The sequence below is a fragment of the Meleagris gallopavo genome, chromosome 32 (genome assembly GCF_905368555.1).
Source record: "Meleagris gallopavo chromosome 32, MGAL_WU_HG_1.1, whole genome shotgun sequence".
Classification (NCBI taxonomy): Eukaryota; Metazoa; Chordata; class Aves; order Galliformes; family Phasianidae; genus Meleagris; species Meleagris gallopavo.
In genome coordinates, this window is record NC_139436.1 from 779,302 (window position 1) to 803,166 (window position 23,865).

The 23,865-nt window shown below is 54.2% G+C and overlaps 1 protein-coding gene across 50 annotated transcripts in view; it reads left to right on the forward strand.

The window, feature by feature from the left end:
• Positions 1-23,638, forward strand: part of SCRIB (scribble planar cell polarity protein) — a 121,201-nt gene extending 97,563 nt beyond the window's left edge. For 44 of the 50 annotated variants that reach the window (XM_085214611.1, XM_085214607.1, XM_085214608.1 and 41 more), the window contains 10 exons: positions 1,451-1,610; positions 5,238-5,406; positions 6,729-6,818; positions 7,145-7,333; positions 11,961-12,125; positions 12,802-12,941; positions 14,026-14,063; positions 14,785-14,859; positions 18,825-18,876; positions 21,298-23,638. In XM_085214611.1, coding sequence (XP_085070737.1) covers positions 1,451-1,610; positions 5,238-5,406; positions 6,729-6,818; positions 7,145-7,333; positions 11,961-12,125; positions 12,802-12,941; positions 14,026-14,063; positions 14,785-14,859; positions 18,825-18,876; positions 21,298-21,458 — 1,239 coding nt within the window. In that variant the 3' untranslated portion in view covers positions 21,459-23,638. Of the gene's footprint in view, positions 1-1,450; positions 1,611-5,237; positions 5,407-6,728; positions 6,819-7,144; positions 7,334-11,960; positions 12,126-12,801; positions 12,942-14,025; positions 14,064-14,784; positions 14,860-18,824; positions 18,877-19,030; positions 19,066-21,297 lie in introns of all 50 variants that reach the window. The other 6 variants (XM_085214619.1, XM_085214622.1, XM_085214624.1 and 3 more) reach the window with 6 other exon arrangements.
• The last annotated feature ends 227 nt before the right edge of the window (positions 23,639-23,865 follow it).

The window sequence follows — 23,865 nt, forward strand, 5'->3', positions numbered from 1 at the left end:
AAGGGTGGAACACGGAGAAGGTGGAGAATTGATGGAAGGGAACCTTGGGGTTCTGTTGGCTGAGTGTGAGCCAGCAGTGTGCGCAGGTGGCCGAGGCAACCAGCGGCATCCTGGCTGGGATCAGGAATGGTGAGCAGGACTGGAAGTCATCCTGCCCTGCACTCGGCACTGGTGAGGCCTCACCTCGAGTGCTGGGTTCAGTTTTGGGCAGCTCAGTACAGAAAGGACGTGGAGGTGCTGCAGCAGGGCCAGAGAAGGGCAGCAAGGCTGGGGAAGGGCTTGGAGAACATGGCCTGCAAGGAGAGACTGAAGGAAGTGGGGCTGTTCAGTGTGGGGAAGAGGAGGCTGAGGGGAGACCTGATTGCTCTGCGCCAGTATCTGAAAGGGGGTTGCAGCAGAGCAGGGCTGCTCTCTTCTCACTGCTGACAGGGCCAGGAGGAGGGGAAACGGCCTCGAGTTGTGCCAGGGGAGGTTTAGGTTGGATGTCAGGAGGAACTTGTGTGCAGAAAGGGCTGTGAAGCACTGCCATGGGCTGCCCAGGGAGGCGGTTGGGTCAGCATCCCTGGAGGTGTTGAACAACCGTCTGGAGGTGGTGCTCAGGGCCGTGATTTAGCAGAGGGCTCTTAGAGTTGGGCTGGGATGGCTGGGCTGTGCTTGGACTCGGTGATCTTTCAGGTCTTTTCCAAGCTGAGCAGTTCTATGAAGGCTCATTGGTTTTTATAGCACTGTTCTCCCAGGGCATTAGGGTGCTGTCTTAACCTTCCTGTTCCGATACAAAGAGACCTGCTGAGCTTCCGAGCTATAGGGCCAGGCTAAATCTGCTCCAAAACATTCTGGTTGAAGGTAAAGCTGAAACTGAAGGTCTGCTTGCTCTCCTCCTATGATTCATTTTCATTTATGTAACTAAAGAGCATCTTATTTGTAATAACTCTTGGCAGTTCTCATTTTAGCCTTACAGTTTCTAATCTCTGGTCCACAAACGGATTTTGTGGATCAGTTTGTTTTACCCCTTACAGTTCTGTTCTTCTGATATTCTGTTATTTATTCTGTTAAATATGGATTTACTTTCTCGACGGCGAAGCTTCCTCTTCTTAGAATTAAATCAGAGGTAGATTTACCGTTCCAACAAGTGGTGTCCCCGACCGTTGCTATCGATGACCTTTGGTCGTGGGGAAGGGATGATGGCAGAAATCCCTCCTTTTAGGGCATGTCCATTTCTCAGCATCCCTGGGGACCCAAACCTGCCCCAGAGGTGAGGTCTGGTGGCTGGAGCAGCAGCTGGGCCAGCACCTCAGAGAGGATTCAGGCTCTTGGAACTGTGGATATGGAGAAAGGATCCCGGTGCTGGCACACGGGGAAGGGGTGCTATGGAGCACATGGCTGAGCACAGGGCTGAGGCTGGGGCTTGGCTCGGTCCCTCTGTGAGCCCTGCCTTTGTGGATTTTCACAGGTGCCAACGCAGAGCGGCCTGCACAGCCCCGAGCAGCGATCCTTCCGTGAGAGGCAGAAGTACTTCGAAGTGGAGGTGAAGCAGCAGCAGGTGGATAAACCTCCCAAACGTGTCTCCTTGGTGGGAGAGGATGACCTGAAGAAAATGAAGGAAGAGGAAGGTACGCTTCATTCTGTGAAGGGAAATCTGGCCTGTGAAGTGAAGCCTTCTTCCGTGGGAGGCGCTGGGAATCCAACCCCTGCTAAAGCTTGTAGGCGATTATTAATAGTTACAGAGTCGTTAAGATTGGAAAAGACCTTTAGGGTCGCCAGGTCCAACCCCAACCCGTCCCTACTGTGCCCATTAATCACGTCCCCAGGCGCCACATCCCCGTGGTTCTGGAGCACTTCCATGGATGTGACCCCACACCTCCCTGGGCAGCCGTTCCGATGCCTGACCGCTCTTCCTGAGAATTAATTTTTCCTGACATCAGACCTGACACTCCTCTGACACAACTTCAAGAGGCCACCACCTCTTGTAATGGGGGATTGGAGCTCGATGATCTTCAGGGTCCCTTTCATAGAACCCCAGCATGGCCTGGGCTGCAAAGGAGCCCAGCGCTCATCAGTTCCAACCCCTGCTGTGTGCGGGTCGCCAACCAGCAGCCCAGGCTGCCCAGAGAATCCACAGGGTGCCATGAGGATCCACAGGGTGCTGTAGGGATCCATAGAGTGCCACAAGGATCCATAGGGTACCATAAGGATCCAAAGGGTGCCACAGGGACCCATAATCATAGAATCATTGTAGAACCCCAGCATGGCCAGGGCTGCAAAGGAGCCCAGCGCTCATCAGTTCCAACCCCTGCTGTGTGCGGGTCGCCAACCAGCAGCCCAGGCTGCCCAGAGAATCCACAGGCTGCCATGAGGATCCACAGGGTGCCGTAGGGATCCATAGAGTGCCACAAGGATCCATAGGGTGCCAGAGGAACCCATAGGGTGCCATAGGGACCCATAGGGAGCCATAATCATAGAATCATCACAGAACCCCAGCATGGCCTGGGTTGCAAAGGAGCACAGCGCTCATCAGTTCCAACCCCCTGCTGTGTGCAGGTCGCCAACCAGCAGCCCAGGCTGCCCAGAGAACCCTCAGGGTGCCATGAGGATCCACAGGGTGCCGTAGGGATCCATAGAGTGCCACAAGGATCCATAGGGTACCATAAGGATCCAAAGGGTGCCACAGGGACCCATAATCATAGAATCATTGTAGAACCCCAGCATGGCCAGGGCTGCAAAGGAGCACAGCGCTCATCAGTTCCAACCCCTGCTGTGTGCAGGTCGCCAACCAGCAGCCCAGGCTGCCCAGAGCCACATCCAGCCTGGCCTCGGATGCCTGCAGGGATGGGATGAGCATCCACAGCCTCCTTGGGCAACCTGTGCCACTGCCTCACCACCCTCTGCATGAAAAACTGCCTCCTCACATCCAACCCAAACCTCCCCTGGCTCACTTTAAAGCCATTCCCCTTGTCCTGTCACCACCCACCCTCACAAACAGCCGTTCCCCTCCTGTTTATCCGCTCCCTCCAAGCACTGAAGGCCGCAATCAGGTCTCCCTGCAGCCTTGCCTTCTCTTCTCTTCTCTTCTCTTCTCTTCTCTTCTCTTCTCTTTTCTTCTCTTCTCTTCTCTTCTCTTCTCTTCTCTTCTCTTCTCTTCTCTTCTCTTCTCTTCTCTTCTCTTCTCTTCTCTTCTCTTCTCTTCTCTTCTCTTCTCTTCTCTCTTCTCTTCTCTTCTCTTCTCTTCTCTTCTCTCTTCTCTTCTCTTCTCTTCTCTTCTCTTCTCTTCTCTTCTCTTCTCTTCTCTTCTCTTCTCTTCTCTTCTCTTCTCTTCTCTTCTCTTCTCTTCTCTTCTCTTCTCTTCTCTTCTCTCTTCTCTTCTCTTCTCTTCTCTTCTCCCAGCTGAACCAGCCCACTTCCCTCAGCCTTTCCTCACAGCAGAGCTGCTCCAGCCCTCTGCTCACATCCAGCTCCTCGTCCACCAGGCCCCCAAGTCCTTCTCCGCAGGGCTGCTCTCCAGGAGATCTTCCCCCAGTCTGTGTCAATACCTGGGGTTTCCCCGACCCAATGCAGCACCCTGCACTTGGCCTTGTTGAACCTCAGTAGGTTTCCATGAGCCCACTTTGCAGCCTGTCCAGGTCCCTCTGGATGCTTCCCTTCCTTCCAACGTGTCGACTGCACCGCTCAGCTCGGTGTCACCCACAAACTCACTGAGGGTGCACTCGATGCCATCGCCTGTCGTTGATGGAGATGTTGAAGAGCACGGCTCCCAAGACCGACCCCTGAGGGACACAAACTCGTGACTGGCTGCGCCCTGACTCAGAACCATTGATCACAGCCCTTTGGCTGCATCCAGCCAGCCAGTTCCTAATGCATCCAACAGTCCATCCTTTAAATCCACACCTCTCCAATTTAGAGGGCAGGATGTGGTGAGGGGCCGTGTCAGAGGCCTTGCAGAAGTCTCCAGGTAGATGGCATCCCTCCCCCTCCCTCCGTCCACCAAAGCTGTCACTCCATCATAGAAAGAAGCGGGTTGGTCAGGCACGATCTGCCCTTGGTGAAGCCATGCTGGCTGTCTCAAATCACCTCTTTCAGCCTAAGCCATTCTGTGGTTCCATAAGGCCTGGTAATTGCATGATGTACGTTCAAATTAAGGATTTTATTGGCTGCTCCGCTGTTACAGCGTGGACAGCTGGAGGTGCGATGGGGTCAGGGGTTCAAAACGATTCTACAAAGCTACTGCAGCTGGTGATGTTTCTTTGCAAGATGCCAGAGGTGATTAGCAGCAGATTATATCCTGGATAGTCCTGCAGGGATGAAGGTGGGATTGCTGGCGATATCCTTATGCAGGATGTGACAGAAGAGTTTTCATTGCCTCTTACACTGCTGTGATTTTGCACAGTGCTTTCAGAGGAGGGAAAACCACTGCTGTAGTCTTTGATGTAATTTCTTCCTGTTTGGAAATGTCTATCAGGAAGAACTACAACGATTGCATAGAAGGGCTTCTAGTGAAGTCTGGTCCTGTTCCCCAAGAAAACAGTGGTGGGATTGAATTCCAGGCTTTGGGAGCTGCCACTCACTGCTCTGTTAGAGTAGAATTCCTGTTGTAAATTGGCTCCTTCGTTCTGTACATCGCTGTTCTTCCTGCCTTCCCTCCCTCCCCCGTGTCTGTTCAGAGGCTTTTTGTGAATCAGTGTGAAGCATCAGAAGCATTCTTAGTTTCAGGAACGTGAATACAGCTGAAGATAAGAGTAAGCTCCTAACAGATATCCTAACAGGTAGAAAGGAAGGTAAGGAAAAGAAATGGCAGCTGTCCTTTGGAGTTTCTTTGATGCGATGTGGCTGAAAGAATCACGCATCCAGCCTATAAAATGTTCTGGGTACATCAGATTCTCTGTGCACGAAGAACATGATGGGAAGGAGAGCTGCAGAGTTTCAGGGTTGAATTTGAGCTTGTTTTGAGAATTGCTGAGTGTGGTAGACGAGGAGGAACGTCGTCACCTCAAATCAGGAGCACTGGAACGTAAAAAGAAAATGCACCTAAGGGAGAGAGATGCCTTGTTGAGTAAAGGTGGGACTGAAGGAATGGGGTGGAGCTTTTTACATCCGAAGCATTGGAGGGGTGGAGGAGAAGCGTGGACTTAAAGTAACACAAACTTGCAGAAGTGGTGAGCATAAAGTCCTGCCCGGAGTCTGCATCCCTGTGGGATTTCATGGGGTTTAATGTGGTGTAAGATGAGTCCCTCTTGTTTTGGCAGCTCGAAAACTGCAGCAGAAACGTACCCTTCTGTTGGAGGAAGAAGTGGAGGAGGACGAGATGATAAAACAAGTGCCTGAGATGAGCGTGCAGTCCACCGTCATCATCGAAGGAGTTGAGTACAAGATTGAGAGGCTGAATGGAAGGAGCAGCCAGGCTCCAGCAACTCGGTAAGACTATGGAGCAGAGTCCCAGTGCCACCCGTGTGTGCCAGAGGTGTCTCAGCATCAGTGGTTGTCGGGGAAGAGGGCTGGACGTTACCTTCCCTTGGATGCAAAAGCCTGCCATGTGCAGTTCTGTTTTCAATTTTCTTTGCAGAAGAATGCCTCCCTCAGCTCCGGGCTCGGCTGCATAAAGCCATTGAGTTTTGGAGATAGCCAGCTCAGGTTCAGCCCTGGTGCTGAACACAGCTTTGCTCTTATAGCAGAAGATAGCTTTGCTCTTGTAGCCCTGCAGGGAAGGACCTGGGGGTCCTGGGGGGTGAAGAACTGAACGTGAGGCAGCAGTGTGCTCTTATAACTCAGAAAGCAAATGGGATCCTGGGCTCCATCAGCAGAGGGGTGGCCAGCAGGGACAGGGAGGTGATCGTCCCCCTCTGTTCTGCTCTTGTGAGGCCCCACCTGCAGCACTGCGTCCAGGGCTGGGGACCTCAGCACAGGAAGGACAGGGAGCTGTTGGAGAGGGTCCAGAGGAGGCACTGAGATGCTCAGAGGGCTGGATCAGCTCTGCTGTGAGGAAAGGCTGAGGGAAGTGGGCTGGTTCAGCTGGGAGAAGAGAAGAGGAGGCTGCAGGGAGACCTGATTGCGGCCTTCAGTGCTTGGAGGGAGCGGATAAACAGGAGGGGAACGGCTGTTTGTGAGGGTGGGTGGTGACAGGACAAGGGGAATGGCTTTAAAGTGAGCCAGGGGAGGTTTGGGTTGGATGTGAGGAGGCAGTTTTTCATGCAGAGGGTGGTGAGGCAGTGGCACAGGTTGCCCAAGGAGGCTGTGGATGCTCATCCCATCCCTGCAGGCATCCGAGGCCAGGCTGGATGTGGCTCTGGGCAGCCTGGGCTGCTGGTTGGCGACCTGCACACAGCAGGGGTTGGAACTGATGAGCGCTGGGCTCCTTTGCAACCCAGGCCATTCTGTGATTCTATGAAACGCAGTGAATCACGATTCTGAGGTCAGTCAGGGTTTGTCCCTACCCCAAACGTGCATTCACTTACAGTTCAGAGGGTTCATCCTTTGTTAACATTCATGCATATCCAACATCAGCAAAGGAAAAGGCTGAGAGCAGCCAGGCTGTCCATGATGCAAAGGGAGCTGGAGAGCATCATCTGTTACGAAGTGAACAAAGAAATGTTTGCAGTAATGGAGAGAAAAGCGTCGAGCAAAAACATTCTGAGTTGTGTCTTCGAACTGGGCTGTGTTGTGTTCTGGGGTGTGGGTCTATTCTGAACATTCCCTGGGGATGCTGTGTCACTGCTGGCTGATGTGCTCATCTGGTTTAGGTCCTCAGAGGTGAATGAGAACAACAGCTCACAGAGGAATTCGCTGGAAGAAGGAATGAAGGCTGAACAGAGAACGAACTCCATGTCTGGGTAAGGGGATGAGCAATGTACTTTGCCCAGAAATACCAGGTGATGGAGCACGGGGCTCCTACTTCTTAACAAATACAGTGTGGGGAAGGAAGGATTTTGTGGAGAAGGTGAAATTGGAATTGGAAAAAAGCCCAACCTTTTTAGCATCAGCTTACCTCCATGTTTGTGTTATTCTTCTTTCCTTCAAAATGACGTCCTTGGGCCTGGGGGTGGTGCAGAACAGCGTCTGGGGGGGTTGGTCCTCACCTTACCATTGCCTTGAGAAGAGCAGGCAGTACTGAAGTGATGAGGGCTGCCTGTTTCTCACCTCTTCTCTCTCTGCCCAGGTTGAGTCCATTAAGTCTTGCAGCAGGGGACGCATTGGCCCCGGTGCGGACAGCCAAAGCGGAGCGGCGGCACCAGGAGAGGTTGCGAATGCAGAGTCCTGAGCTCCTGAGCAGCCAAGAGAAGGAACTTTCTCCAGCAGAACGTCGTGCTCTGGAGGCAGAGAAGCGAGCGATGTGGAGGGCAGCACGGTGAGACAGAAGGAGCTTCATTGTTTTCTTTGCTAGGCCAGTTGAAGGAAGAATCCGGGGTGTTCAGATGGGGAACAAAAAAAACTTCCCTATGCCGTATGTTTGCAGAGGTTGTAGTTGCACATTTCTTCCATTCCAACAGTGCAGAGCATCCGCTGCTTGGCTGAGCTCATCTGCTTCTGACCAGCTTTGTGAGTGAGAAGTCCCATATTCCATATGGCCAGCAGGGACGGGGAGGTGATCGTCCCCCTCTGCTCGGCTTTTGTGGGGCCCCACCTGCAGCACTGCGTCCAGGGCTGGAGCCCCCAGGACAAGAAGGACAGGGAGCTGTTGGAGAGGGTCCAGAGGAGCACAGAGATGAGCAGGGGGCTGCAGCACCTCCACTGCGAAGCCAGGCTGAGGGAGCTGGGCTCGTTCAGCCTGGAGAAGAGAAGCTGCGGGGTGACCTCAGTGCAGCCTGCGGGACCTGAAGGGAGCCTGCAGACAGGAGGGGATCAGCTCTTGGAAAGGGGAGATAATAGCAGGACAGGGGAATGGTTGGAAGGTGAGGGAGGGCAGATTTCAGTTGGATGTGAGGGGGAAGTTGTTTGGTGTGAGAGCGGGGAGGTGCTGGAACAGCTGCCCAGAGAGGCTGTGGGTCCCCGTCCATCCCTGGAGGTGTTCAAGGCCAGGTTGGATGGGGCCCTGGGCAGCCTGGGCTGCTGTGAGATGTGGAGGTTGGTGGCCCTGCATTGGTGGGGGGTTGGAGCTTCGTGATCCTTGGGGTCCCTTCCAACCCAGCCATTCTGTGATTCTGTGATTCTGTATAAGAGCATTCAGGGACTCAGAAGAAATCTGAATTTGGTGGGCGAGAAGCTGGACGTGAGCCAGCAGTGTGGGCTTGCAGCCCGGGAGGCCAACTGTGTTCTGGGCTGCATTAAAAAAGGGGTGGCCAGCAGGGACAGGGAGGTGATCGTCCCCCTCTGCTCGGCTCTTGGGAGGCCCCACCTGCAGCACTGCGTCCAGGGTCGGGGGGGACCTCAGCACAGGAAGGACAGGGAGCTGTTGGAGAGGGTCCAGAGGAGGCACTGAGATGCTCAGAGGGCTGGATCAGCTCTGCTGTGAGGAAAGGCTGAGGGAAGTGGGCTGGTTCAGCTGGGAGAAGAGAAGAGAAGAGAAGAGAAGAGAAGAGAAGAGAAGAGAAGAGAAGAGAAGAGAAGAGAAGAGAAGAGAAGAGAAGAGAAGAGAAGAGAAGAGAAGAGAAGAGAAGAGAAGAGAAGAGAAGAGAAGAGAAGAGAAGAGAAGAGAAGAGAAGAGAAGAGAAGAGAAGGCTGCAGGGAGACCTGATTGCGGCCTTCAGTGCTTGGAGGGAGCGGATAAACAGGAGGGGAACGGCTGTTTGTGAGGGTGGGTGGTGACAGGACAAGGGGAATGGCTTTAAAGTGAGCCAGGGGAGGTTTGGGTTGGATGTGAGGAGGCAGTTTTTCATGCAGAGGGTGGTGAGGCAGTGGCACAGGTTGCCCAAGGAGGCTGTGGATGCTCATCCCATCCCTGCAGGCATCCGAGGCCAGGCTGGATGTGGCTCTGGGCAGCCTGGGCTGCTGGTTGGCGACCTGCACACAGCAGGGGTTGGAACTGATGAGCGCTGTGCTCCTTTGCAGCCCTGGCCATGCCGGGGTTCTACAATGATTCTATGATTATGGGTCCCTATGGCCCCCTTTGGATCCTCATGGCACCCTATGGATCCTTGTGGCACCCCATCAATCCCTATGGCACCCTATGGATCACTGTGGCTCACTGTGGATCCCTATGGCCCCCTGTGGGCTCTCTGGGCAGCCTGTTCCGCTGGTTGGCGACCTGCACCCAGCAGGGGGTTGGAACTCAATGAGCATCGTGCTCCTTTGCAACCCAGGCCATTCTAGGATTCTGTGATTCTATGATGATGCTCTCCTAAGCCTGCACATTAGCAGGGTCAAGGAATGCCATAAAAAGCCCTTGTTTATGACAGATACAAATGGAGACGCGTGGCAGTGCAAACCTCTGAAAGCAGAGCCATTGCGAGGACTCTGCTCACAGCACAGAATGCATGGCAGCTGCCCAGGAGTGAGTCCTTATCTGAGCTCGCTGATGCCAGCAGATAAAGAAATCTGAGAAGTGCTGCTATGCCATAGAAGAGTTTGTGAGTGTGAAATACGGAGTGTTGGATAGAGCGTGCGTGTCCACTGTGGGCAGAATAGAGATCACTGTATTCTCAACCTTCAGTCTCTTGCCTTTTAAGCACGGTGGGTCTGGGGGGGGGGTGTTCACAGGAGTGAGCTGGTGAAAGGGAAGCCTTTCAGAGCTAAGGAAGATGTGCTGAGGAGCCCTTTGCAGCTGCCTTGCTTTCCATCTTTTCACTTGTCGGGTTCGGTGTTCAGCTTACGATTTCTGCAGAGCAGCTTCTCAGCTTCATTCTGCTGCTGGTAGCAAGGTGTGGTTTTAATTCGGCTCCCAAAGAAGCGTCTGCTGTTGCTTGGGTGGCGTTAAGGCCTGGCTTAGGGGCAGCAGCGGGGGTCAGACGTCACAGTGAGCTCCTCCAGTCCGAGGACGGACCGTCCCTCCCCCCATAGATCTCAGCAAGGTGGTGATGCCAGGATCCACCTCCTGTCTCTGCTGCAGCGCGGTGAGGTGGTGGCAGCCAGGACTCACGTCTTGTTGCCCCGTGCAGCCCCACGGTGGGGAGGATTACCTTGCAGGCGGTGCCGCAGCCTCACTAACCTGTATTTTCTTTCAAGTGCATGAATTTGATTACTTTCTTTCTAATCTTCTATCTTCTGCTTCTTTCCAGTTCTCTGGTCTGTGTGCTGTCACTTGTGACCCCATCAACTCACACCACCTCGGGCTTTCCCTTTTCTCCCTGTGTCATCAGTGCCCTGCCAGGACATGCGATGCCCCCCACCACCACACACCCACTCCCCTTCCTCTGCTGGCAGAGACACACGGGGGCCCATCCTCCACAGGTGTTCTCAGCACACGCAGATGCTGACATTCGTGCCCCAGGAAGGCTGGGACCGAGGGGGTAAAGGCACGTGTTGAGAAGGAGCAGCAGCCCAGCCAGGCCGACGTGCGTCCTGGTGGTTTTTCCACCGCTCCTTCGTGGATGCACTCAGCTCTGAGATTGCACGTGTAATGGGCTCTGCACCAAGCAGACCCTGCACAGTGTACTCGTTCACTTGGCCTCACTTTGTCCAGTATACGTGGGCTCCACAGTATTAGAAGGATATAAAAACGTGAGATTGTGCCCAAAGGAAGACAACCGACAAAGTTGGTTAAAGGACCAGACAGGGAAATACTGGGGTGCATCCAGAGGAGGGCCACGAAGGTGATCAACCCTGGGAAGAAAGGCTGAGGGAGCTGGGCTTGTTTAGTTTGGGGAAGAGAGGGCTCCAGAGAGACCTCATTGCAGCCTTCCCATATTTGAAGGGAACTTAGGAGCAGAAGGGGGACCAACCTTTTACACCGTCTGATGGTGACGAGATAAGGGGAAATGGCTTTAAGCTAAAAGATGGGCAATTCAGTTGAGATGTTAGGAAGAAATCTTCTACTCAGAAGGTGGTGAGGTACTGGAACAGGATGCTCGGAGGAGTTGTGGATGCCCCGTCCCTGGAGGCATTCAAGGCCAGGTTGGATGTGGCCTTGCGCGGCTTGACGTGGCAATTGGCAACCGTCCCCGAGGCAGGGGGTTGGAATTAGATGACGTTTAAGGTCCCCTCCAACCTAAACCATCCTGTGATCCTGTGATATGTCAGAGGAGCAGCCACAGTTTGCCCAGCTTGGAGGAGACAGAGGGGAGGCTTCATGGCAGCCTGCAGCTCATTCGTGGCAGCCCACAGCCAACTTAGGACCTCCTACAGGTCCCAAAGAAGCAGCAGGGAGCTGTCAGGGGAGCGTCGGGCTGGGGACGGGGGAAGGGCTCTGCACCGGATGGTGGTGGGCTTGGAACAGGCTCCCCAGGGCGGTGGTCGTGGTTCCAAGCCTGTCGGTAGCGCTGAAGAAGCATTCGGACAATTCACTCGTGGAGATTTAACACTCACCTTGCCCTTTGTGGAGCCGGGAGCTGGACTCGGTGCTTGCCACGGGTTCCTTCCGCCCCACTGATCCCGTTTTGCAATGGTCAAGCAAAGGGGCGTTCGCTAACGGGTGGTGGGATGTGCGTGAGCGTGCAGCGTACGCGGAGGTGACCGAGTGCTCGTGCTCGTGCCCTGTGCTCCGCCAGTCTGCCTTACGCACGCGCACGCCTCCTCGCAGCCACCGCTGAGCCTTTTGCGTTGGTCTGCTGATGTCTCCAGCCCTCCCGGCGGGTGAGGACGGCCGTCTGCAAACGTGCGGGCTGTGAAATGAGCACTTCTGGGCGTATCGTCCCAGGTTGCCCTCTGGAGGTTTCTGTTTCTTCCGCAGCAGTCGGTGCTGGGAAGGACGAGGTGTAGGAGCCTGTTGTAATCATGGCTGCTCCCTTTTCAGACATGCATTTCTCCTTGCCAGGGTACGTTCCTGTATCTGTTTCTTTCTCTCCCCGTATTTGTCCACTGTAATGTTCATTACCATCATCTCCTCTTCCTTCCCCTCTTCCTCTCTTCCTCCTCCTCCTCCTCCTCCTCCTCCTCCTCAGATCCTCAACTCTTGAAGACAGTATTAAACAGTACGAGCAGGATCTGGCCAGGAAGCTGTACCAGTCCCGGCAATGGGCTCCTGCTCCCGGGGCCAGGCCAGCTCAGATGCCTAGTCCAGTGCAGAGTCACGCCTCGAGAACCCCTGGGTCAGGAAACCAATCCAGGTGTGCACAGCCCCATCCCTGCCAGCTGCATGCTCCGTCCTGTCTGTGTCCCCCCGTCCTAACGCCGTGCTCCCAGCTGCGTCCTTACAGGGTTAGGGAGGATTCGGTGAGCTGGAGCTCATTGCCCTCAGGTACCGCAGACGGCTGGCGGTCAGTGGGACGATGGGTGGACGCCGGGTCTGTCTGCTTGGGTGGGAGCCGACGTTTCTGAGGGCTGAACCCCCTTTTGTCAGAGGCGGTTTATAATGCCCCGGTGGCAGCAGAGGGATAAAGTGTGGCACGCTTGGAGAGTAAAGCCCTGAAAACTCACCTAGTCGCCGAGCCCTGGCAGTCCCCCTTCACGTTCCTCAGTTTGGATTGCTCTCTGTCATACGTGGCACCTCTGGGAAGGCCTGCAGCGTCTCAGTGGGTTGATGCTGAGCTCCGGGCTCTGCTCTGCACACGTGGCAATGTGTGCATTTCAGGACTGTAACGTCTGATGACAGCAAACCGAGCTGCTCGCTCCTGCTCTGAAAGTCTGTCTGCCGGGGGGAGCCAAGGGTTCATCTGGCCTTTCTGCTCTCAGCTTGTAGACTGCGGTCCAGCCGCTGGGCACAGAAGAGGACATTAATCTGGTATGGAGAAAGCAATGTCTGATGTCTTTTTCTCCTCCCTTCCCTCCTCCTTTCTGAGACAGGATGAAATCCCTTGAACAGGATGCTCTTAAAGCCCAAATGGTCATTGCCAAGTCCAAGGAGGGAAAGAAGCGCAGCACTCTGGAGCAGGTGACAGAGTCACCTTCGCCCGTTCCTACCCCGTCACCGACGCCACTGGAAGGTACTGTGCAGCCGTTTGGGGGAAAAAAGTTCGTGCTTTTGCAGGTTAACTTGCTTGAAAGCACATTTGCAGGGTGCAGTTTCTTCATTCAGTTTCTCTCTTTGAGAGCAGCCCTGCGGAGAAGGACCTGGGGGGTCCTGGTGGGCGAGAAGCTGGACGTGAGCCAGCAGTGTGGGCTTGCAGCCCGGGAGGCCAACTGTGTTCTGGGCTGCATTAAAAAAGGGGTGGCCAGCAGGGACAGGGAGGTGATCGTCCCCCTCTGCTCGGCTCTTGGGAGGCCCCATCTGCAGCACTGCGTCCAGGGCTGGAGCCCCCAGGACAAGAAGGACAGGGAGCTGTTGGAGAGGGTCCAGAGGAGGCACTGAGATGCTCAGAGGGCTGGAGCAGCTGTGCTGTGAGGAAAGGCTGAGGGAACTGGGCTGGTTCAGCTGGGAGAAGAGAAGAGAAGGCTGCAGGGAGACCTGATTGCGGCCTTCAGTGCTTGGAGGGAGCGGATAAACAGGAGGGGAACGGCTGTTTGTGAGGGTGGGTGGTGACAGGACAAGGGGAATGGTTTTAAAGTGAGCCAGGGGAGGTTTAGGCTGGATGTGAGGAGGCAGTTTCTCATGCAGAGGGTGGTGAGGCAGTGGCACAGGTTGCCCAAGGAGGCTGTGGATGCTCATCCCATCCCTGCAGGCATCCGAGGCCAGGCTGGATGTGGCTCTGGGCAGCCTGGGCTGCTGGTTGGTGACCTGCACACAGCAGGGGTTGGAACCAGGTGAGCATTGTGCTCCTTTGCAGCCCTGGCCATGCTGGGGTTCTGTGATTCATTCAGCTGAGGCTGAAGGACCTGTTTGATCGCACGACACTTCTCGGCACAGGAGATTCTCCTGACACACAGAGAGCAAAACATTGAAGTGATGGTCCTGGGAAACAAGAGCAGAGTTGAAAAGACAGGAAAGCAGCATTTATTTGGAAAGGGTCTGTTGTGAGTGTGGTCTTTTATCGCACTGAAATAAGTGCTGGATGGAAGGGACAGGCATGTGTGTGTGTTGCGTATAACCCAGGCGTTCAGTAGACAATGCTTGTATGTCATCTTTTGCAGATTGCAGTCCCAGGAACGTCACTTCACCAGGAAGGCTGGTATGACAGATTCTGCTTGCTTTCGTTCTCTCTGTAATCCTGGGGTTTCTCAGTTACTCACCTTGGGTGTGGGTCGTGCATCTGGGCCATGAGGTCCCTGTTTCAGTACTTAACCTGAGGCAGAGTTGTGAAGGAGGCACTGTGGATGGAGCTTTGCCATGCCCATTGCTAGAGACATCCCCTTCTGTGCAAATATACAGCAATATCTGTCTTCCATTTCTCCGTTTTATTCTTTTCCCAGTAGTACCAAACCAAAACCTTAAGCTGAAATCAGCATCTTACTTTTCCTAAGGGCTGTATAAATACAGCAGGACGTCGTTGCAGAGAACTGTCAGAGTTGGTGCAGCGGAGTGGTGGGACCTGGTTCTGCCCAAGGTCTCATGCTACAGCCAGCTCTGAATGAGGCGTCAGCTGTGCTGGAGCTGTCAGGAATCTTGTTCTTCCCTAAGCTGGTGTGTATGTGCAGCTCATGGGAGCACATCCTGTTTTCTATGCAACTTGGAGCACCTACCCTGACAGCAGGACAGACAAAACGCAGCGTCCCAATGTCCCTGAGATGCCTTCCTTCCCAGAGGCTGCATCCAGACACCATTGACATTAACTGTGAATGATGCTTTGCTGCTAACCCTCCGTCGATCACTCAGGGTGCTGCTGTGTGTCCATCCGTTCCTCTCTCCTCACTCTCTCTTTTCTCTTTCTTCTCATTTACTGTCCCTTCTAGTCCATGTCTGAAAAGAAGTTTGACTACCGGGAATTTGCTGCTATTCCTTCCTCCAAACCTGTTTACGAAATCCAGGTATTCACTGCATGCTGAATTTCTGCCTGCTGTTGGATTGGTCAGGGCTTGATTTAGTGGAAGTGCTGCATATGGTGTGATGACCCTCAGAACAGAGGCTGAATGGCGTGAGGAAGAGCTTCAGGATCCCCCTCGTGTACGGGGCAGTGACGATGAGCAGAGGGCTGGAGCAGCTCTGCTGTGAGGAAAGGCTGAGGGAAGTGGGCTGGTTCAGCTGGGAGAAGAGAAGAGGAGGCTGCAGGGAGACCTGATTGCGGCCTTCAGTGCTTGGAGGGAGCGGATAAACAGGAGGGGAACGGCTGTTTGTGAGGGTGGGTGGTGACAGGACAAGGGGAATGGCTTTAAAGTGAGCCAGGGGAGGTTTGGGTTGGATGTGAGGAGGCAGTTTTTCATGCAGAGGGTGGTGAGGCAGTGGCACAGGTTGCCCAAGGAGGCTGTGGATGCTCATCCCATCCCTGCAGGCATCCGAGGCCAGGCTGGATGTGGCTCTGGGCAGCCTGGGCTGCTGGTTGGCGACCTGCACACAGCAGGGGGTTGGAACCAGGTGAGCACTGTGCTCCTTTGCAACCCAGGCCATTCTAGAGTTCTGTGAGCTTTAAGAATCATTTCAACCCGATGCATTCTATCATTCCGTGGCTCTATCACCTTCCAAGACACTCCCAATCCATTCTATGCTTCTATGACCTTTGAGGACCCTTCCAACCCAACCATCTGGTGGTTCTGTCATCTGTAAGGACCCTTCCAACCCAACCCAACCCAACCCAACCCAACCCAACCATCCCATGGTTCTATGACCTTCAAGGACCTTTGCAACCCAAACCTGCCATCCCATGGCGCTATGACCTTCAAGGACCTTTGCAACCCAAACCTGCCATCCCATGGCGCTATGACCTTCAAGGACCTTTGCAACCCAACCCTGCCATCCCATGGCGCTATGACCTTCAAGGACCTTTGCAACCCAACCCTGCCATCACATGGTTCTATGACCTTCAAGGACCTTTGCAACCCAACCCAACCCTGCCATCCCATGGTTCTATGACCTTCAAGGACCTTTGCAACCCAACCCAACCCTGCCATCCCATGGTTCTAAGATCTTCAAGGACCTTTGCAACCCAACCCAACTATTCCATGGTTCTGTGACCTTCAAGGACCCTTCCAACCCAATCCAACCCAACCTAGTGGTTGGTGACCCTGCACATAGCAGGGGGTTGGAACTCAGTGATCATTACGGTCCTTTTCAACCCAGGCCATTCTAGGATTCTGTGATTCTGTGACAACAAGTAAGATTTTATTTAAATATGTCAGCAGTAAAAGGAAGAGTAGGGAAAATGTGAGTCCCCTACTAAATGAGGTGGGTGCCTTGGTAACAGGGGATGCTGAGTAGGCAGAGGTTCTGAATGCCTACTTTGCTTCAGTCTGTAATGGTAGGTCTGGCCCGTAGGAATCCCAGACCCTGGAGGTAAGAGGAAGAGTGTGGGGAAAGGAAGGCTTTCCGTTGGTTGAGGTGGATCAGGTCAGAGAGCACCTAGCCAAAATCAACAGACACACATCCATGGGCCCCAACGGGATGCACCCACGTGTGCCGAGAGAACTGGCAGAGAGAATTGCTGAACTGCTCTCTGTCATCTTTGAAAGGTCCTGGCAAATGGGACGGGTGCCTGAAGACTGGAAGGTGGCCAGCGTCACTCCAGTCTTCAGAAAGGGCAGGAAGGAGGACCCAGGAAACTACGAGCCTCACCTCTGTCCTTGTGAAGGTGATGGAACAGTTTGTTCTGGATGCCATCCCCAAGCAAACGGAAAGGAGAAGGTTATCAGGTGTAGTCAGTATGGGTTTACCAAGGGAAAGTCATGCTCGACCGACATGATGTCGTCACTGTCCGGGTAGATGGGAGGAGAGCAGTGGGTGTTGTGTACCTTGACTTCAGCAAGGCGTTCGACACCATCTCCCACACCATCCTGGTTGTGGAACTTAGGAAGTGCAGGATAGATGAGTGGATGGTGAGGCGAGTTGAGAACTGGCTGAGCTCAGAGGGTGGTCATCAGCAGTGCAGAGTTTGGTTGGTCGCCTGTAACCAGCGGTGATCCCCAGGGTTCGGTGCTGGAGCCAGTCTTGTTCAACATCTTCAACATCTTGTTCAACATCTGGATGAAGGCGTAGAGTCTGCAGTAAGTTTGCTGATGATACAAAGCTGGCAGGAGTGGCTGAAACACCTGAAGGCTGTGCTGCCGTTCAACTGGACCTGGGCAGACTGGAAAATTGGGCAGGGAGGAACCTGAGGAGGTTTAACAAGAGCAAGCGTAGAGTCTTTGCACCTGGGGAGGAATAACTGCGTGCATCAGTGCAGGTTGGGGGACGACCCGAAGAGAGGAGCTCTGCAGAGAAGGACCTGGTGGTCCTGGTGAACAAAGAGGTTGGCCATGAACCAAGCAGCGTGCCCTTGTGGCTAAGGAGGCCAATGGTATCCATTAAAAAACCGGCTGAGGGAGGTGATCCCAGCCCCGTACTCTGTCCTGGTGAGGCCGCATTTAGAGTCCTGTGCCCAGTTCTGGGCTCCCCAGGTCCAAAAAGAGGGGATCTCCTAGAAGGAGCCCAGCGGAGGGGCACAGAGATGATGAAGGGCCTGGAGCAGCTCCTGTACGAGGAAAGGCTGAGTAACCCGGGGCTGTTCAGCCTGGGGAGGAGAGGACCGAGAGGGGATTTGATAATGTTTATCAATTTCTCAAGGGAGGCGGGAGGCAGACGGATGAGGCCAGGCCCTTCTCAGTGGCGTGCAGTCACAGGACAAGGAGCGACAGCCTAAAACTTGACCACGGGAAGCTCCGCGGCAGCACACGGAAGAACTTCTGCACGGCAGGGGTGGCAGAGCACTGGAACAGCTGCCCAGAGAGGTGGAGGAGCCTCCACCATGGAGATACTCAGTGCCAGCTGGACGCCCGCCTGCGAGACCTGCCGTAGGGAACTGTTGGGAGGGGGCTGCATTCAGTGACCTCCCGAGGTCCTTTCCTACCCCTGCGATTCTGTGAAGCTGTGATTAGTGCTGACTTTCAGGCCACCTCAAGCTTTGGCCCACGACCGAAGTTTACCGTTCTGACATGGTGGCGTTGCTCTGAGCTGCTGAGCTGCAGGCACCTGTGGTTGGTTGCTGTCAGTCCTCGTTCCATGTTAAGCTTGCAAGAGGGGTCGAGGTTTAGTCTGGAGTCGAGCAGGCTCAGGGGAGACCTCATTGCTCTCTCCCGCTCCCTGAAAGGAGGCTGTAGGGAGGTGGGGGTTGGTCTCTGCTCCCAGGGATCGGTGATGGAACAAGAGGTGGTGGCCTCATGTTGCATCGGGAAGGCTCAGGATGGAGATTAGGAAACGTTTTTTCTCCATGCAGCGGCACGGCTGCCCAAGGAAGTGGTGGAATCTCCATCCTAAGGGGTGTTGGAGAGCCGTGGAGATGCGGCTCCTGTGGACGTGGTTTGTGGGCACGGTGGGGATGGGTTGGGGTTGCGCTTGGTGACCTATTAGGCCTCTTACAGCATAATGCTTCTATGATTCCATCCACAATTGAATAAAGAGAAAAAAAAACCCACACTGATTTTGCCTAAGAAGCCAGGCCTGAGAGCAGTGCGGGTGCAGAACTGGGATCCAGGACCCTCAAGGAAACATCACTGCCCCGTGTCATCGGTCCCCTCCCATGTTTCTGCTCCTTTTCAGCAGTCTTCATGCTTTTTGCCTTTCCTGTCGCTCACTGTCCCCTCCTTTCTCCCCAGACAAAGTAGTAGGAGAGCCGTGGTGGGCAGACCCAGCTCTCATCTCACAGTTGAGTCAACGGGCTGCTTGATGGCAGCGGAAAATTAGCATGTGAGGGCCGTGCCCTGGCTGCTGTGCCACCAGAGCCTTTGAGGCAAAAGGTTCTCTTGGAGGGGGAAATCACCTGGCACTGGTGGGACAGAGGCAAATGCTCATTTCTTCTTCTTTCCAGTCTCCTGATGCAGCTGATGAGCTCGGATACGTGGAGGACAGAAATAACTCAGGTAAGCCAAAGGCCAAAGGGAAGCTCTCTGTACCACCTTCATCCCATCCGTGGTTCCAGTGTTTCCTTGGCCTGTTTGTGGAGTCAACCCCGAGGACCTCGCCTTCTTGCTGCTTGAAGCATTATCCTTTTTTTTTTCTTTTCGCCCGTTCTAGAATGAAACCTTGAGATCCGCCACATTCAGTTTTGGGTAGGATATTTGCATCGTGCTTATTAACGGCCGATTTGCTGAGAACTGTTTGTTACAAGCATGCCTAACCTCGTGTTGTGCTCTCGACTGAAGAGGGGTGGTAGAATGCAAGTGGGAATTCCTGGCCTCTGACAGCTGCTACAAAGGGAGTAACATCCATCATTAGGGTTTGCTTTGTGCCCCTTCTGTTGGAACAGAAGCAGGCAGTGCAGGTGCTCGTCCCGCTTTGGCACTGGAGGGCATTTGGACGGAGCGTGGTGTGGTGACTCCCCAGTTCTAAGCTTATGGAGCTGTGTGCTCTGTCAGCTAAATAAGCACTAATTAAGGTTTTGGCTTGTGATTAATGGTTCTGCGTCAGGGTGGTCACAAGCGGTGTCCCTCGGGGGTCTTGGGATCGATGCTCTTCAGCATCTCCATCAGTGACAGATGATGGCATCGAGTGGCCCCATCTGCAGCCCTGCGTCCAGGGCTGGGGCCCCCAGCACAGGAAGGACAGGGAGCTGTGGGAGCGGGTCCGGAGGAGGCACTGAGATGCTCAGAGGGCTGGAGCAGCTGTGCTGTGAGGAAAGGCTGAGGGAAGTGGGCTGGTTCAGCCTGGAGAAGAGAAGAGGAGGCTGCAGGGAGACCTGATTGCGGCCTTCAGTGCTTGGAGGGAGCGGATAAACAGGAGGGGAACGGCTGTTTGTGAGGGTGGGTGGTGACAGGACAAGGGGAATGGCTTTAAAGTGAGCCAGGGGAGGTTTGGGTTGGATGTGAGGAGGCAGTTTTTCATGCAGAGGGTGGTGAGGCAGTGGCACAGGTTGCCCAAGGAGGCTGTGGATGCTCATCCCATCCCTGCAGGCATCCGAGGCCAGGCTGGATGTGGCTCTGGGCAGCCTGGGCTGCTGGTTGGCGACCTGCACACAGCAGGGGGTTGGAACCAGGTGAGCGTTGTGCTCCTTTGCAACCCAGGCCATGCTGGGGTTCTGTGTTGATTCTATGATTATGACTCCCTATGGGTCCCTATGGCACCCTATGGGTTCCTCTGGCACCCTATGGATCCTTGTGGCACTCTATGGATCCCTATGGCACCCTGTGGATTCTCTGGGCAGCCTGTTCTGCTGGTGGCGACCCGCACACAGCAGGGGTTGGAACTGATGAGCGCTGTGCTCCTTTGCAGCCCAGGCCATGCTGGGGTTCTGTGATTAAGAGCAGCGCCCTCCAACCACGCAGAGTCCTCCACCCAGTTTGAACGTCTCTCCACATGTCTGCCAGTGCCTTTGTTTTATTCCTGTTCGTTTTGTTTGAAAGTGAGCCCTCTGGCAGTCCCAGCATCCCTCGAAGGCGTCACACTGCTTACCTGTGTCCTCTTGGCTCCAGGTCCTTTTCAGACGACGGGTTGATGCTATGTAGCCGTTCAGGGAGGATTCAGGGTCACAGCCAGTGCTCCTACCTGGTTACTGTAAGGAGGAGGGCATTGCTGTGAGCATGGCTGCAGAGCAGAGGGTGGGCCATTAAGTAAGGCTCAGCACCTTTGACTGCACACCTCTGATCTGATAGATTTCTTTATTTGAGAGTCTCTGCTAAATTCAGAGACTTCGGAGGAGCTGCTCAGTACCTGGAAGGAAAAGTGACGTGGCTTGATGAAGCTTTTTCCTTCTTGCACGAGTACTTCATGGAAGTTGGGTGGGTTCTGTGGGCTGTGCAAGAGCACAACGTACCTCAGGCACAAAATCCGTCCCTGCAAAGCCTCAGACCACAGTAATTGAGGGTCTGCTCTGCCACGGTGGCCGCTGAGCGAGGCCCTTTGGTGGAGGAGCCGAAACGCAACCTGCAGAAAGTGCTTCGCTCATCCAACTTCAGCAGTGGGCAGAAGCAGAAGGCTCACCTCTCTCAGCCCCGTGCTGATGCTCATAGTGCCCTTCCGTGCCCAGTGCTCTGTTGGAACGACTGCAGCGCTTCGAGCGCGAGCGCGGACCTCAGTCCTTCTGGGTGCCGATTCTTGCTAAAGTTTGGCACTTCCGTGCCGTTTTCAGCGAGTCCTGGGCGATGGGGGAAGATGTCTGCTGAGGAGTGCAGCTTCCTTCCCAGAAAATAATAGCACTTCAGGTTCAGATCACCTAAAAGTTCTGGGCCTGGCATTGCTGTGATCTCCGTCTCGGCACGCGGAGCACCCTCGTGCCGTCGTTATCCGTCCACAGTGCTTAAACCGAGCACCTCCTCCTAAATCTGTTGCTTCTCTTATCTCCGCAGTTCCTCAGGAGCAAGACGGGCAGCCGGAGGAGGAGGAAATGCTATTAACACGTGACTCATCAACGCCAACCGCATCTGCACTTGAAGAGATGGCTCTGTACAGCAGCAAACGCAAACTGCGGCACGGCCGGCGCAGCCTGGAGGCCGCCGTCCCGACGTAGGCAATCCAAAGCTCCTGGGCTTTGGGATGGCCCGACATGGGGCTCCTGAACTTCCCGTGCTCCAGGAGCAGCACCAGACCGCCCGTAGCGCTGCCTCCGGGGCTCCGGGTGGAACTGAGCGTCCCGGGAGCGTTGCGGTCGACCGACTTCCTTAAGGCTGTGAAGCGCCCTGTTTTCTCCCCCAGTGGGGCACTGGGGCACGTCCTGAGCCCACGTGGGGCCCACTGATGGATGGCTAAGCAAGAGGAAGCGTGGGCAGGGCACGGGCAGCTGCAGTTTGTTAGCCTGTAAATATTGGGTAAGGGGGGAGGGAGGGGGCACGGTAGGACAGGGAGAGCGTAGAGTGTGAGTGCGTTGGGCTCCGGCTGTTATTTCCTCAACTCGGGTCTTTCGTTTAACGGTTTCGTATGAGAGAATCATAGAGTGGTAGAATTCTGTGAGAGCTTCTACTGCGGTCTGAGTGAGAAGGAAGTTCCAGCCTTCGCTCCCGTTGGGTTTCCAGTCTTTCGCCAAGAAGCGTCTTCTTCCACCTCCCACACTGCGTCACCCCGCTTTCTTTTGGGAGCGTGTGGAAGCTCGGAGGCAAAAAAAAAAAAAAAAAAAGCAAAAAAAAACACATAAAGAAAAGGAATTTTAGTGAAGTGCCTCCCTCTGACACTGACACCTGTGTGCTCAAAAGGAGACTGAAGGAGCTGGAGCTCATCCATCCTCCGGGGAGCATCAGCTCCGTTCCATTGCCTCTGTGAGCGCAGCACCTGTCCCGTGCAGGGAGCTGCTCCTGCCTGCAGTGCCGCACCGTTTGGGAGACGGGAATTTACCCCCAGGCACACATCACTGTGTGCTCGTGGCGTGCGTCTCCGTGCACGCTGCTGCCTGTCAGGCATCCGTCTGCTGCCCGCATCACAGCTGAACGGGGGCGGAAGTGAGGAAGGGGTTGGAAAGCTGTGGGAGCGATAGCAGCGTGAGCGTATGGCAGCAATAGGAAGCGGAATAGCGAGGGGCAGAGGTAGGAGGTGTACACAGCAAATAAGGTAGGGGTTAGGATTCAGGGAACGGGGAAGGGTAGGAAGTGGCGTTGCTGGGGTCAGGTTAGGATTAATGGGGTCTTGCAGGTAGGATGCTGGTGGGTGAGTTCCCAGTGGCTGTGAGGTGATAGGTGACGTTGTGAGGGCGCCCGTGGGGTCCGAAGGAGTGACTGCCTGCCAGGCAGGGAGCGCGGTGGGGTGGAATGGATCTGGGAAGAACCTGCAATAAGCGCACGGTGCTGCTGTCTGCCAGCGTGTCGACTTCAGGCCACTGCCTGCATAGGACAGGGCAAACGCACGCTTGTCCGAGCAAGAGGAAAAAAGAAAAATGAAAAAGGGACTTGGGTGTGATTCCTGGTTGCCACACGTGGACCTGTGGCCGTGAACAGCTTGCATCCGCTGTGCTCTGCAGACATGGAGGAGGCTGATGCTGCTCACAGCTCTGAAATCAGTCTCTGCTGCTCTACTGCCCACTACTGAAATAAAACAACATCCCTGTTCCTTTTTTTTTTTTTTTTTCTTTTTCTTTTTTAATGGATTTGGTTTGGGTTGGGTTTCCTTTTGTTAAAGCCTCTGATAGAGAGAAAGGCATCAGAGTTCAGCAGTCATTGATCTGTCCATCCAGATCCATTGGTGCTCTCTGCTGAACTCCAGCAGTAAGGCCAGGGCTGAACCTTACCTGGGACGTGGCTTGGGAGCAGCAGGCTCGTCTGCTTATGCATTTGCTGAATGACTGGATGCATTTTTTTTATGGTCGAGCATCTCCCTTCATGCCAAACCCATTTGTACTGACTCCACGTGGTTTAATTTGGTAGGGCTCTGAAGGGGGAACTCGGATATCTCAAGCTGCAGCTACGGCTGCTTCCATCATCAGCAATTGGAGCTTTTCCTTTTTTAAAGTCTAATTTTAGCGTATGCTTTTTAACAAGAGCAGTTTTGGAAGCGATCTCGGATTTGTTTTGGTGACTAACGTGATTCTTTCTTCTTTCCCTTTTTGGTACCCGCTGCCAGGCTCTGGGTTCTCTCCCCTTCTCTCCTGAGAGACTCTGAGGGAAAATTAATTAGCGCATCAAGACTGTAACTAGTGACATTTGTACAACCAAAGAAATCTATTTTGTGGTTCAAGGATAATAAAGTTTACTTTACGTTTTAGAAGCTGGAGTTCTTCTGTTTGCGCTGTGTGAAGTCTGCAATTACTCACGGGCTCGTAGGCTCACAGGCTGCTCATAGACTCCTAAACTCATAAACTCATAGACTCGATGGCTTGTAGACTTGTAGGCTCATAGACTCATAGGCTCATCAGTTCATAGACTTGTGGGCTCATTGGCTCATTGGCTCATAGCCTCATAGTCCTGTAGGCCCATTGGATCATTAGCTTGTAG